This window comes from Portunus trituberculatus, chromosome 8 (assembly GCF_017591435.1).
Source record: "Portunus trituberculatus isolate SZX2019 chromosome 8, ASM1759143v1, whole genome shotgun sequence".
Taxonomy (NCBI): Eukaryota; Metazoa; Arthropoda; class Malacostraca; order Decapoda; family Portunidae; genus Portunus; species Portunus trituberculatus.
This window is the reverse complement of record NC_059262.1, coordinates 3159039-3174873: the sequence shown is the minus strand read 5'-3', so window position 1 is coordinate 3174873 and position 15835 is coordinate 3159039. Positions and strand designations below refer to the sequence as shown.

Genomic DNA, 15835 nt, shown 5'->3' with positions numbered 1-15835 from the left:
TACAATAATATACGCAAGTTTTCAAGAGCCTTATGGAAACAAAACATGGTTCCTTTCAGTGGCAGATCTCTTTTGGGGGCCCGCCTAATCTAGGAGCGCTTCAGCCACCCTCCCTGAATCAGCCACTGTTACTAAATACACTTTCAACACAACTGAAAAGCATATATATATATATATATATATATATATATATATATATATATATATATATATATATATATATATATATATATATATATATATATATATGCTTTTCAGTTGTGTTGAAAGTGTATTTAGTAATATATATATATATATATATATATATATATATATATATATATATATATATATATATATATATATGCTTTTCAGTTGTGTTGAAAGTGTATTTAGTAACATATATATATATATATATATATATATATATATATATATATATATATATATATATATATATATATATATATATATGCCCTCGCTTATAAAAAAAAAAAAAAAATGGGTGGTTTCTGCCCTCTCAGTTCTCTGCCTTCCCCTTGGATCTGCCATTGGTTTCTTTAAATCACAACCTGCCACTACTTCACTAATTCATGTTAATCTTTTACCTGTAAATTCCTCGAGTGAGATGGAATTAAAGAACTGGACTTTTCAAAAGAGTTTATCGTGGAATATTGGGCGGACAATGTATACACAGGTCATCACAGTGCTTGTGCTGGCAACCCACACCAGCCATGTAAATACATGCACAGAAGTGTTCCTTAGTCAGGCAAACCAAGCATTTGCTTGGGACACCTAACTTGCCCCAAAAAACTATTATTCAGTGAGTTCCAACTGATTTGACACATTCAGTCACTGCACACAGCTGTGCAGTGACAAGGTGTAGCCCTCATGAATTTGGCTGTCTGACATATCCTGAAGGGACCCCCTGAGTCTTTGATGAATAGTTTTTATTTATATGTCACATGTCCTGAGGACTCCATACAATTTTTTGTTTTGGGCCACTGGGGAACCTTGGAATGCCACTGTACACACAAGTAGGCAGGTGCTGACATAACATATTACAATAAATCACAGTGTTTACCAGCTGCTGACATTTCGAACATTGGCTGAGTGAACCTGGGACAAAAAACATAACATGTGAGATGAACAAATAAATAAATAAATGCATACATAACCAAAATTGTGCAAGTACATAAATAAATAGCACAAAAAAGTATATCAATGAAATAAACAAATAAATTTATAGACAAAATAACACATTCAGTACACAATGCAAAACAGTCTAAATAACATCCTCAATCTGACCAACTCCCTTTACCTAACATTCCATCATCTCACATAAATCTTCAAGTTCCATGCCTTATATAAACCAAAACAGCCTCACGGAGGAATAGGAAACCATTACACAGACTATAATGGAAACCAATGAATTACCTTACATGGGTTGCCTAACACAGCTCGCTGCACTGTGGTAGTGGAAAAAGAAATGGTTGAGTCGTGGTTTGTCCGGACATAATTTGCTATTTGTCTACTTTCCTCTCTAGCACCTTCACACATATCAAATTCTGCTACAAAGCTGAAACAATAATGATGCATAGGTCTTTTATGATTTCTGCTTCACACACACACACACACACACACACACACACACACACACACACAGTAATGGGAAACAGGGAACAGGAACAGTATTTATTACACACACACACACACACACACACACACACACACACACACACACACACACACACACACACACACACAATAACGGGAAACAGGGAACAGGAACAGTATTTATTACAAACACACACACACACATTAATACTTTCATCATTCTCCCTAACATAACAGCTTCCTTACAATACAACTTAATAACCCAAGGAATACGTAACATATCTACTGCCTCTGATACATGGACAAAGTTACCTTAATGTAAACTATACATAATCTCATCATGTATTAAGACAATTGAACAGGTAAGGTAGGTAACATTTAAGAGATATAAGTTTGCTAGACATCAGTGGTCATATAGTATTGCAAATGTGGTGTATTAGGAATCATAGGGAGAGAAAGAGATGATGTGTCACAGGAGAGGAAGAAAGCAGGTATATAGAAAAGTTTTAAGTAAAGGAAAACAAACAGGATCTAGAGAAAAACAATAAGAGAGAGATTGACAACAGTGGATTGAGAGTTACAAGGAGAGAAAGAGATGATGTGTCATAGGAAAGGGAGAAGGAAGATGTATATATAAAGAAAGGTTTTAAAATAAGCAGAAACAAACAGGATTTAGATAGAACAAAATGAGAAAATGACAATAATGGATTGAGAGTTACAAGGAAAGAGATGGTGTGTCACAGGAGAGGGAGACAGCAGGTATATAGAAAGAAAGGTTTTAATTAAAGGAAAACAAGCAGGATTTAGAGAGAACAATAAATGAGAATGACACAATGGATTGAGAGTTATAAGGAGAGAAAGAGATGATGTGTCACAGGAGAGGGAGAAGGCAGGTATACAGAAAGGTATGAAATAGGGGGTAAATGAGCAGGATTCAGAGAGAAGGCAGGTATATTGAAAGAACACGAATATAAAACCAGACACAAGAAAGATAATAATAACACAGAACTTCACTTTAACCTAAGATATAATAATGTAAGCACTATAAAACACTAAAAGCACCTCAAAAAGAAACTAAAGATAAAAGATTGTAAGTGTAATAATGAGCAGATAATGAACACTTAAATAATGAACACTTTTAAATCTCCAAACTAAGGACTATTATGTACCTTGGAATATTGCGTGCGAATCATGACACATTAATGGCGTTTGCATCTATGAAAAGTAAAAGATAACAAAGGAAAAATAAAACAAAGGAAATAATAATGAAAAAAAAAAATGATGACATAAATAAATAAAGAAAATAATAAAATCCATCAAGAAACAAAAGATAACGAAAAAAACATAGAAAATTATAAACAAAATAAAGATAAATAAAAAGATCCAGTAAAATAAGAGAGAAACAAAATAAAGATTGATATATACTCAAAATAAAACCAAAATAAAATCTGTGTTTGAGTAAAAGAAACTGATTAATACAGTGAATGAAACAATAAACATATATATATATATATATATATATATATATATATATATATATATATATATATATATATATATATATATATATATATATATATAAAATAAAATAAATAAAAATAAATGAATAAATAAATAAATAAACAATAATACCTCAGTAACTACACAAATAAATGACAAAAACTAAACAAGATGATCAAATAAATGCAACATAGATGAATATAAAAAAAAAAATGATAAAAATAAATAAATAAAAATAAATAAATAAATAAATAAAATAAACGCAACAAAATCACACAGGGAAAAAAAAGAAGAGAAGAAAAAAGAAAGAAAGAAGAAAGAAGAATAAACAAGAACCAATATACATAAAATTCAGGAAAAAAAGTAAGAATAGATAATATACATACAACAAAAACACTAAAAAAAAAAAAAAAAAATGAACCAACAAACATATAATTGAGTAAAAAAAATAATAAACAAATAAATAGATAAAAAAAGGAAAAAGGGAAGAATAGATAAACTAGATACAGTAAAAACACATACATAAATAAATAAATTAATTAATTAATTAATTAATTAGCAATCTACATAAAATTGAGACAAAATAAGGGGAAGAAAAAAAAAAAAAAGAAAGAAAAGAACAGCATATAAACAAATAAAATAAAGTAGAATTAAGGCAACAAACAAACACTGAGTAAGAAAAAAAAAAAAATAAATAAAATAAATAAATAAATAAAATAAAAAAATAAATAAATAAAAGCACACGAGACCAACACCACAAACAAGGACAACAACAACAAGCAGGAGGAGGAGGAGGAGGAGGAGGTGGGGGGAACACCTTACATTACCATATATAAAATTACAAAACATCACAAACTGGACGTACATATGAGCAAAAATGGAGCTGCGTACACAAAAACACTGCCGAGGAATATTACTTGCTTTGTGTGTGCGTGGATTACAAACATACGTACAGACATTGAGAGCAGTGACCTGAAAGTCTGGATGCTTTACTACCACCACCACTACCACCACCTACTACCACCACCATCTACTACCATTATTATTCTATTTCTATTTTTTGGTTCCTGTGATGGGTCTGTGTGTGACTTGACCCGCTCACTATGATATAAAACTTCCAACACTAACAGCAATGCATCACCACCACCACCACCACCACCACTACCATTATTATTCTATCTTTATTTTTTTGGTTCCTACGATGGGTTTGTGCGTGACTTGACCCACTCACTATGATACAAAACTGACGACAATAACAGCAATGCATATCTTTATAGGCATCTACAGGAAAGAATAGTAGTTGAAAAAGACAGATTTGACAATTTCTACAGAGTTTTGAGATTGGAGGTGTCTGTCAAACAAGTAAAGGTTATGAAGGGAAGGAGTACCAAATAGCAGGCGAAGGATTTACGATGTATTTTGAGACGCTTTGCCCTCTCACTCTGACTGCTTTCCAAGGCCACATAGATGACTAGCCAGGTTAATGTGGGTATTTCTTTTATTCACAGTGTAGAAACCTTGTTAATGTCACTAGAACCATTAAAACACTCTTGAAAAATCTGTATTACTTCAAATTGAGCCTTATGAGGAGGTGAAGTAAGGAAGTGTTTTATATGGTTCTTATTTTAACCCCTTCAATACTAGGGCACATTTTTACCTTGAGATTTGTGTACGATTATGCCAAGTTATTGACATTAGGAAAGGTCTATGGAGGTCAGAAGATTAATGGCCACAGTTTTCTCTATTTAAATCTCCACACAAGTTCATGAAGCTGTATAAAATCACCAAATAGTAAGCAGAATGAATATGGAAATGCATCCTGGTACTGAAGGGGTTAATCTGTCACTAAAACCATTAAAATATGCTTCAAAACCTGCACTATTTCAACTTGAGCCTTATGTGGAGGTGTGGCAAGGATGCATTTTAGGATGTAGTTTTTGAAATACACAAAATCAATGAAAAACAAACTGAGGATGAAGAAAGAAGACATTTGATACATTTTCCCTGCATCCAGACTCTTGGGTCAGCCTGTAGCATAGCAAAGGCAGTGCATAACGGAAGTAGGCAAGTGTTTTCTGACGGAGCGGCCTGAGGTGTGGCAACGACTCACGACACACCCACTGGAGATGTGACATGACAGCCCATTACATAATAGATATACATAAGAAAATAATTAGTTTAGTTAGTTGATTTAATCTTTTCTTTACCATCCAAGTCATTATGTACCTAAACACACATTCATTATTAGTTTAGCTACATAATTTCATCTCTCTTTACCCTCCCAAGTCATTATGTAATTAAAAAACACATTCATTATTAGTTTAGCTACATAATTTCATCTTTCTTTACCCTCCCAAGTCATTATGTAACTAAAAAAACATTAATTTTTGGCTTTAGCTACATTTTTTTTTATCCTTCCAAGTAATTATATATCTAAACCACATTAATAATTAGTTTAGTTAGATAATTTCATCCTTATTTACCTTTCAAAGTAATTGTGTACCTAAAAATACATTAATAAGTTTAGTTAGATGCTTTCACCTTCATTGACTATCCAAAATAATTATATATCTAAAAAAATAAATATACAAAACTTGCAAATAAAAAAAATACACAAGGTTTACAAATTTGATCATTACCGAGACACATTTCGAGACACCGTTAACAGTACGTGTGAAACAAATGCTTTCCCTTTCCCTCCACTGGTGTGTACAGGAATAATACTGCTTTGAGGTACAGGTCACATGAGGAGTGGAGCTAAGGAGCCTACACAGTCCATCACTAACACTAATGCTTTGGTGAGGAGGTGGAGAGGCATGGTGAGGAAGTGAGGAGAGGCCCTGTGGTTTGGTGGCTTGGTGAGGTAATGTGTCACCCTTGTACTGGTATATGGATATGTAAAGTGGCCCCCAAAGACCTTTAACCTAACCTAACCTAACCTAACCCAGTGAACAAGAAAATGAAAAAAAAAAAAATAATAATAATAATAATAAAAATAATAAAATAAATAAATAAATATATAAATAAATAATTAATAAATAAATTAATAAATAAATAAAAACGAAAGAAAATGTCTCGTCACACTATTTCTTACAAGTGGAATGCATAAGGACAATAGACACCAAGACCTTTAGTGTAAACTGTGGGGTAACGAACACTATGGCAACTGCTGTATGTTCGTGTGTGGCGTTGGTAAGGTTGGCATGTGTGGTTTGACGTAATGCTGGTGCTGTAAGGTTGATATGTGTGGTTTGATGTGATGGTGTTGGTAAGGTTGGTATGTGTGGTTTGAGGTGATGGTACATGTGGTTTAGTGTGATGCTGAGAGTTGTAAGGTTGGTATGTGTGGTTTGAGGTGATGGTAGTGTTGGAAAGGTTGGTATGTGTGGTTTGGCATGATGGTGGTGTGCCTAATCTATTCACCAAATAATAGTGTGCAGGGCTACCAACTACTGCCAACCATCAGCACCTAATGTGTTAAAAAATACTAATGTACACTTCCTATTTTTTTAAAGATAGTTTTGGGAGCTGCTGTACAAATGGCAGGCTAAAAAAGGTGTTTGAGTTGTGTTATTACAGTGTGATTCTGAATGGATACTACACACACACACACACACACACACACACACACACACACACGAAGAATGCAAAGTATGAAATAGTACAAACATGTTCAGAAAGATGAGAGGATATGTAGCTCTGACAACGTATAATTAGCTAATGGAATGCACACACTGACTGACTGCCTCCCTGCCTGACTGACTGTGACTGACTGACTGACTACCTGCCTGACTGACCAAGCTGTGTGTACAAGGACCAATCACTTCAAGATAAATACAACAAATCATGACCTTGACTCCATTCTGTAAAAGTACAATTGGTTCAGAACACACACACTTCTTACAAGACAGAGGAATACTAGTTAAGAATATTACATCTACTGCAACTCTCGGCAACTGAACAATTTCTCAGTTATAAATAGGTTAGGTTAGGTTAGGCACACATTTCTGAGTATTGGAAACCTGTATAACACAACACACACACACACACACACACAGAACTGGTAAGCCTTCCAAATATACAAGTTGAGATTCCTGCTTTCAGATATCAAAACTTATAAAAACTAACCTAATTTACTACGTGTTGATTTGGTCATGTTGCATCTGGCAGTGTTACATCAGAGCTGCCAATACCATCCCTTTGTGTTGGAATGGAACACTACTACTATTGCTAAACTAATAATGACATCACTTCTTTGTGTTGCTGGGGTGCTTGTGTTGGCAGCACTGCAGACAACAGGTGGTGGGTGGACCTGTGGGATGTTTGTGTTGCCCTGAGGTGGTGGTGTGTTGCTTTGTGTTATGAGTGAGGATACAGAAGCAGGTGATGAAATAATGAGACAGAAGGAAGAAAAAAGGTGTGGATGAAACACACACACACACACACACACACACACACACACACACACACACACACACACAGTTCACTCTTAAACACTCAAGAACATCCATTAACTCCACCTTCCACCTCAGATTTGAAGCAGGAACGAGTGAGGCATGAGGTGTGAGATTCTACTAAGCCTGGTGCACAGCGGTGAGTATTACTGCAAAGAGTATATGAGTATGGCAAAGCTCCCACAAGTCACATACAAACACTAAGCACACATCCCTGAAACCTGGAAATGATGAGGATTCAGTCATCACACTTCATGACAGAAAGAGGGAGAAATAGGGAAAAGTGGCTGAGAGAAATAAAAGATATGTAGCCTAGAAATAAAAAGCATTCAGTCACCACACTTCACGGCTAAGAGAGGGAGAAAGAGCAGTGTGAGTGAATGAGCAAGAGAAGATGTTTGCAGTGAATCTCGCATGAACAGTGGTCTAATTAACACAACAGACAGATACACTCAAGCCACAGTGTTATAGAAAGACAGTGACTCTATGTTCTTCTGATGAGTCGAATACTAAGCTCAGTTTTGTCTCGGCACCAAGACAGAGACTACAGTACAAAACTTTGCCTCAAGGGAGTGAGGTAGAGCCAGCATCAATCTTATAAAAGTATGAAAAATTGGTCGGTGATTTGCATTGTACTGAGACTTAGGAATCGGATCAAGTTTGTGTTATAAAAAGTGTGACGACAAGGTATTCTTAAACTTTCCATCTCACACCATGACTGTTTTCCAAGGCCACAGAGATGACTAACCAGGTGCTCAAGTGTTTCCCTTGTTAATAATGTAAAAAAAAATCTTGATAATCAGTCACTAAACCATAAAAGCACCCTTGATAACCAGTAAAGCCTCAACAAGACCCTTTGGAAAATCGGTGTGGAGCTGAAACGTTTCCGAATAAGGTTCTTGTATCTGCGGTTCAAATTTCAATGTCAGGAATTATAAACATACAAATATTTCTAAACTAGTGTGTGGTCTTGGGTTCAGCTTCTTACAAATTATGTAAAACTGAACACTGATAAAAGTCCAGCTAGGTATAAAATCTGTGCTGGTGAGTCACTGCTTTAGAGATCTGTTAATTAGGATCACCAGCAGATTTTTCACTTTTCACTAGATGCACTTCGTTATTCATCTTGGCTTTTAGAATTTACATGTGAATTTGAAATAGAGGACATTTAGCCAATCTTTAAAAATCCTTATACATGTGACTTTTACATAATAGAAGCCAAGGGGAAGAACCAATTCACTCAGTCTTTAAATCCCTCAGATCAAACACTCCTGAGCTGTGACTCAACTCAACACAACTCAAGCGCCACATCCTTACAGTGCTGGACCCTGGCTAAACACACACACACAAACACAAACACACACACACACACACACACACACACACAGCACTACCATTACATGTTATCCATTTCACCAACCATTTTGACTTCCTCTCATAGAAAAGACTGGACTAGACACCAATATTAACCTTAAGAAACAGGCAGATTACGGCCATCTCCCTCCTTGCCTTCCTTCAGCAGTGGGTCGCTGGGGGCAGGGAGGGCACGGGGCTGCTCCAGGATCGGGGAAGGTGGTGTGATGGGACCCTCCAGTGGTGGCGCTGAGGGTTGGGTGTTACTGGTGGGGTCGCCGTCCAGAGCAAATGCCAACTTGCCCACAGGTACAGTGCCCACTCTAAAGGTGTTCTCCACATCAACATCCCAGTACCCACCCACGGAAAACTCAACCTGGGGAGTAGAATTGTTCCTTAATGTAATGGGAACTTATCTATTAATCTGGGGAGTAGAATTGTTCCTTAATGTAATGGGAACTTATCTATTAATCTGGGAAGTATATCTGTTCCTAAACATAATGGGAACATATCTATTACCCTGGTTTGTAGAGTTGTTCCTACACATAATGGGAACATATTTATTAACCTGGGGAGTAGCATTATTCCTTAACACAATGAAAACATCACTTTCTCTCCTATTCAGACATCAACACAATGAGCAAAACTATCTCTGTATAAAATGGAAATGTATCTACTTCTCTCACACATATCTTTCTCTCTCCCTCACTCAGACATCAACACAAGAAGCAAAACTAAGTATACATAATGGAAACATATCTATTTTTCCCTCCCACACTCAGACATGAACACAAGAAGCAAAATTAAGTACATATAATGGAAACATATCTATTTTTCTCTCCATCACTCAGACATCAACACAAGATGCAAAACTAAGTACATATAATGGAAACATATTTAATTGTCTTCCATGCTCAAACATCAACACAAGAAGAAAAATAATTAATTAACAGACAAACACAAACTTACTCTAATGTCATATACAAGACAGAGAAATGCATACCTACATATCCTAATACAACACACAGATGAATACACACATACATACACGAATATTACACACATACACACACACACACACACAAACATACATACCCTGATCTTATACTCCACACTGATGTTATGGCAGTGGTCAATGGACACAACATAGTCTGGCACACGTATTGGAACAGATAGCCAGATGTCAGTGGCCCCAGCGCCAAAGCCAGGCCTCTGCACCTCCTTCAACAAATTCTTCTGCCTCTTAATTTCACCCTTGGCATTGAAGGTGATGGTCTGCAGAGAAGCCATGTTAGGTTAAGGTCAATGCTGTGTTCCATATTCTTTCTGGTAACTAAGTGGGCTTTTTTTTTCAATTCTATTTGTTTTTTGGCCAGTTTTCCCCTCTTACAGAAAAAAAGACCTTGAAAACAAACTAGTAAAATTCCAGCAACTTGCACTAGAGGTGTTATAAGATGTTTAACTTCAAGAATGATGAAAGTAAAGATGTCACACACTCCCATGATAAAAGAAAACTGAGGAGCAAGAAGGAGGAGGAGGATGAGAAAGTAAGGAGAAGAGAGAGAGAGAGAGAGAGAGAGAGAGAGAGAGAGAGAGAGAGAGAGAGAGAGAGAGAGAGAGAGAGAGAGAGAGAGAGAGAGAGAGAGAGAGAGAGAGAGAGAGAGAGTACTTGATATTCCCACCACACCTGCAGCAGCATAATCTTGGCACTCTCCACCACTTTGGACGTACGATTAGTGACCTCGCCTGTTATGAGCACGTACTCCCCCGCCAGATAGCCGCCCTTCTCCGCTGTGAGGGACACCTGCACCGGGCCCTCCTCACAGCACAGGCAGCACACCATCTCCTCCTTGTGCAGTGGTAGGGCCTCCTGTGTGATAGAGCAGGTGAGGGTGAAAGTGTATAACAGATGTAAAGAATCTATGGTTATATTTACTAGACTTCCTTAAGGTAGATTCTTGGAGGCTCGGGTCACTTTTGCTCAACACCAGACACAAAGACTGTCAGACTGAACCACTGTAAAATACGACAAAGTAAAAATAAAAGCTTCACGATTCACACCCGACACTGTAAATACAACAAAAAATAAAAACAGAGAAGCCACACTACAACTTAAACTGAACCGCTGTAAGCCGTGGCAAAAAAAAAAAAAAAACGGAAGTATCACAATTTACACACACTTCCGCTTACCACCACCGGACGGACACAAAGGCTAGCAAACAATACCACTCTAAAAACAAAAAACTGAAACGGCATTACAACTCACAGCTAGTTTTTGGGTCACTTTTACTTAATTCCACCACACACAGCAGACACAGCGACGATGAAACTGAGCTGCTGTAAAAAACTACTAACAAAACAGAAAAACACCTCAACAACTCAAATTAATAAAAAAAGACCTAAACAAAACAAAAACTGCATCACAACTCACTTTAATGTAACACTGCCAGACACACTATCAAATTAAACCAAACTGAAAAAAAAAACTACAAAATTGAAGCAGACACAGCGACAACCAAACTGAACCACTGTAAGAAACAACAATAAAAAACTAAAAAAACACCTTCACAACCCAAATTAACAAAAAAACAACAATAATGAAACACAAAAACACCTTCACAACTCAAATTAATAAAAAAAAAAAAAAAAAAAAAAACACCAGAACTCAATTTTCCTTAACACCGCAAGACACACGATCAAAACAAATCAAACTAAAAAAAACAACAAAAACCAAACGGCAAAATAATTCACAATCAAAATAAACCACAGTAAATCGAAACACAGAACAGAACGCACGACTCACCACCAATTTAGGGTCCTCATTTAGGTCCTGTATTGGCTTCACTTTGAATCGAGCAATACCCTTCGCCACAGCACCCCACTGGAAGTCATTCTGCGCCTCCACCGAGTACCGAACGTGGCCATACTTCCCCTCGTAAGTTGGTGGGAGTTTGTCGGGGAGTTTGAAGCAGAACGGTAGACGGAACTCACCTGGCATGAGGTTCTCCCCATAACCTGTTTGACGGAGCAACAGAGAAGTGATTTACTGGGGGAAATAGGACAGAAGGATGCAGAAATGTGTATGAAGGATAAAAGGATGTAGATATAAGGATAATGGCATAAAAGGATAGAAAGATGGAGGATATAAGATACAATGGTGGTTAATAGAATAGAAAGATGTAAAAATAAAGATAATAGCATAGAAGGATGTAGAAATGGTGGAAATAATAGAATAGTGGATGATTGGATAGGATTCATAAATGATGGATGGCTGGATAGAAGGATGCATAAATAATGAATAATAGGATAGAAGGATGTATAAATGCAGGGAAATAAGTGGGGGGGTTTTTATGTAAGAGGGGGAAACTAGCCAAGGGCAAAACATTTTTAAAAAGCCTACTTAATTGCCAGTCCCCTTACAGCTTAAGAGTCAATAATATGATGGAATAAAAAAAAAAAATAAAAAAATAAATAAATAAATAGATAAATAAAAGACTGATACTGTAATTCAATTTGTAACTTCACTCAACAATTCTGAACTAAAGAAAATAAAAAAAAACAATGTCACAAAAAAATTAAAAAATAACAAAATAAAAAAAACTAGATGCACACATTAAAAAAAAATAAATAAAAGAATATATAATCAAATAAATACCTCAAACAACAAACTAAGCTAAACAACTGCAGACCTTCACCTTCACTACAACCACTACAACACTTAGTACAACACTCACTTGCCCCGGACCAGACAGTGATGGTGTGGTCGAAGAAGGTCTCTGTGTCCGTCACCATTTCATCATCGGACTCCCATGTCACCTCGCAGAACCCACGAGCACGAGCAAGGATGGCTGGAAGGGTTAGGTTAGATCAGGTTATTTGGAAACACTTTGCTCTATCACCATCACTATTTTCTAAGGCCACTTGAGATGATTAGCCGAATTCTCAGGAGTGTTTCTTTGGTTTAATTTTCTTTTTTTTTCCTTGGCCAATGACAAAAAAAAAGGGAAATTTGTCACTGGAACCATAAAAACTCCTGTAAAATCTCTCTCCGTCACTATTTTCTAAGGCCACTTGAGAAGATTAGCCAGGTTCTTTGATTACTTTTTTTCCCTCCTTTGTTCTCCTTGGCTAATGGAAAAGGGGAACACTGTCACTAGAAACATAAGAACATCTGTAAATTTAAGTACCTATTTCACCTCTATGATTTTCTGGGACCACTGAGATGATTAACTGGGTTCTCAAGAGGAAGAAATACCCCACTATTTTTTTCTTTAATCTTCCAAAAAAAAAAAAAAAAAAAAAAAAAGTATATATGTTGTAAACAGCCAGTGGTGACATAACAGGATCGACAGACTGCTTGGAACTGTGCACTGGTGTGAGGTGACGAGATAAGAGAGAATAGGTGCGATGATAACAATGGGATAAAAGAGAAAGGATAAACAAAGAAATGATAAGAAAGTGGGAAGAGGCCAAGCAGATAACAAAGAAAACATAAAGATAAGACAAAGAAGGAACATGAATATGGCAAAAAGGAAGTGAAGAGATAACAAAGAAAGGATAAAAACAAGAGATAATGCAATAACAACATAACAAAGAAAGAAAACAAAAAAAATAAGAAAAAATAACCCCAGCAATGATATTCCATAAAAGAAGCAACAAGTGCAACAAATTTAGGCTGAAAACTAAAGAACACTAATTTCTACAGTCACTTTATACAATTTGTTTCATCTCAGCAGAAAAAAAAGGAAAAAGGAAAAAAACTGAGATCTTTGGTGTTATTAATCTCAAAGCAAAAACAAAAATATACTAAATGAAAAAACAAAACAAAACTAACATATGGTATTGGTTTGTGGAGGCAGTGCAATAATTCAATATAGGGTGTGAAAGCCAAAAACAAAGAAATAATCCCTACAACCCTATTTGTTTCATAAAAGAAGCACCAAAACCATAAATGAAGGCCAGAAAACAAAATATCTATTGTAACCCTTGCTTTTCTTGATACATGCAACACAAAACAACAAAAAACAACGATAAGTAAAACAAGATAACAAAGGAAAATGCCTCACTACACCAGTTCTGAAAGGTTAATAACATGAAAATAACAAATAGATATAAAAATAACCTTTCCATGCAAGTGACAGGTAACACAACTACGAATCCATGGAACACAACAAAGAAAAACATCTCACAGGGGCATTTCTTACACGAAGGAAGCACAAAAACAACACAAATTAATAGGACATGCATTGAAAACCTAGTGTCCTCATTCCCTTTAAGTGACAGGCCACAAAACACGAGAATCTTCACCTCTGCAGGCCGTGACAGTCTCCACCTTCACATTAACCCAGCCCGTCACGTCATCACCATTCACGTAACAGGACTTCTCAGGCTCAAGAACCACCTCTAAGTTGAAGCTCATCACGAGGAAGGCACGGGTATGGCAGCAGGCACGAGGGAGAGGTGGTGGAGAGGAGGTGGAGGAGCTGTTCGAGTATCCTTGACACACTCGATCTCCTTTGCTCACCACTCCTCTCCCAGTCTCCCATCTGCTTGTGTTTACCTCACTCTGCCTTCTTAACAGGACTCACATTATTATTACTTCTATTTTGCGATGATTTTGTCCATGATTTTTTCCACTCACAGGTTCAAATACTTCCAAAGGGTAAAGCAAAATCTCCGTGGCAAAGTCTGTATAATGTTAATTCGCCTGAGGTCTATCATGGCCTGTGCTTGGAAACCTTTGTTCTCTCACCACGATTTTTTCAAAGGACTCAGAGATAATTGGCGACATTCTCAAGAGAGTTTCTCTTGTCAAGGAGAGCAACATAAGGATATTGAATGACTGTGGTTACCCACCCCCCACACATTAACTTATAAGTGAGTCTTGCAGCACCAAGTTGCGACTTTGCGACTATGCCACACCATGAATTTCAGTCGTTTTGAAAAAATCGGACTAAGCAAAATTACTTTTGCCGCGACTTTGAACAGGGATTTTTTTTTAAGAAATTGCCCGACTGGAGAATATAGTAATAAGTAATATAATTAGTTTTACGCATCTCCAAGACGGAATACGAAGATCTTTTGAAGGATATCGCAGAATGGCCAACGATTAATAAAATGGCACGAGTTTTTATGGGACGTTTCATTACTGATAACTGATGGCCATGCTTGCCCTGGCGTGGGCATCAGTCCCACACACACCCATACACCAGCGTGAGCAAAATGTATCAATCAATCAAGATGATAGATAACACACAAACCATAGTATCGAAAGCTGGCAAGCGGCGACCCAAGAAAAAACACACACGTCACCTCCCATTCTCCCCCAGCACCTCGATCACTCGCCACTCTACCATTCCTGCTTCCACTCATTCTCTCCCTGATAATATAGTTTTCATTTCAGGCACACCTCTCTCTCTCTCTCTCTCTCTCTCTCTCTCTCTCTCTCTCTCTCTCTCTCTCTCTGAGTTGGAAAGGAGTCAGAATGAATAAATAAATAAATAAATGTCATAATTCTGCTCCCGCGGTTCCAATTTATTCAACAAAATTATAAATAACTCCATAGATACGTGACAGATGTGAATAGCCATAATTCCTAGTCGTACCCTGTGCTCTCGCCCCGCATAACGCCCCACGGTGACGGGATAGCATGGCAAGAAAATTTATAACGGCAACTAGGATAACACTAATCACCACACACTCACAAATCGCACTAAAACACTTGAAAAACACGTAAAAAACCGCCAAATACCCTTAAAAACATCAAACAAACACTATAGAAGACTAGTCTGCCGATTCACCCCATCAAGCGGTCCCATATCTTTGTCGTGTCAAAAGTTTACATGCAATTATCTCCATAAATACATAACAGATACATAATTTCACACATTTGTTCTGCCTTACCTTCCCTTACTTCTTATAACATAGCAGGC

General features: G+C 36.7%; 1 protein-coding gene across 1 annotated transcript; it reads right to left on the bottom strand.

The window, feature by feature from the left end:
- Positions 1 to 4830: 4830 nt before the first annotated feature.
- On the bottom strand, positions 4831 to 14441 carry LOC123501077 (arrestin domain-containing protein 3-like). The gene is made up of 6 exons (XM_045249659.1): positions 14211 to 14441; positions 12638 to 12751; positions 11707 to 11918; positions 10591 to 10773; positions 9999 to 10178; positions 4831 to 9279 (listed from the first exon to the last, which is right to left on the bottom strand). The coding sequence occupies exons 1-6, from the start codon at positions 14320 to 14322 to the stop codon at positions 9022 to 9024; spliced, it is 1059 nt and encodes a 352-aa protein (XP_045105594.1). The 5' UTR covers positions 14323 to 14441; the 3' UTR covers positions 4831 to 9021.
- Between the last annotated feature and the right edge of the window lie 1394 nt (positions 14442 to 15835).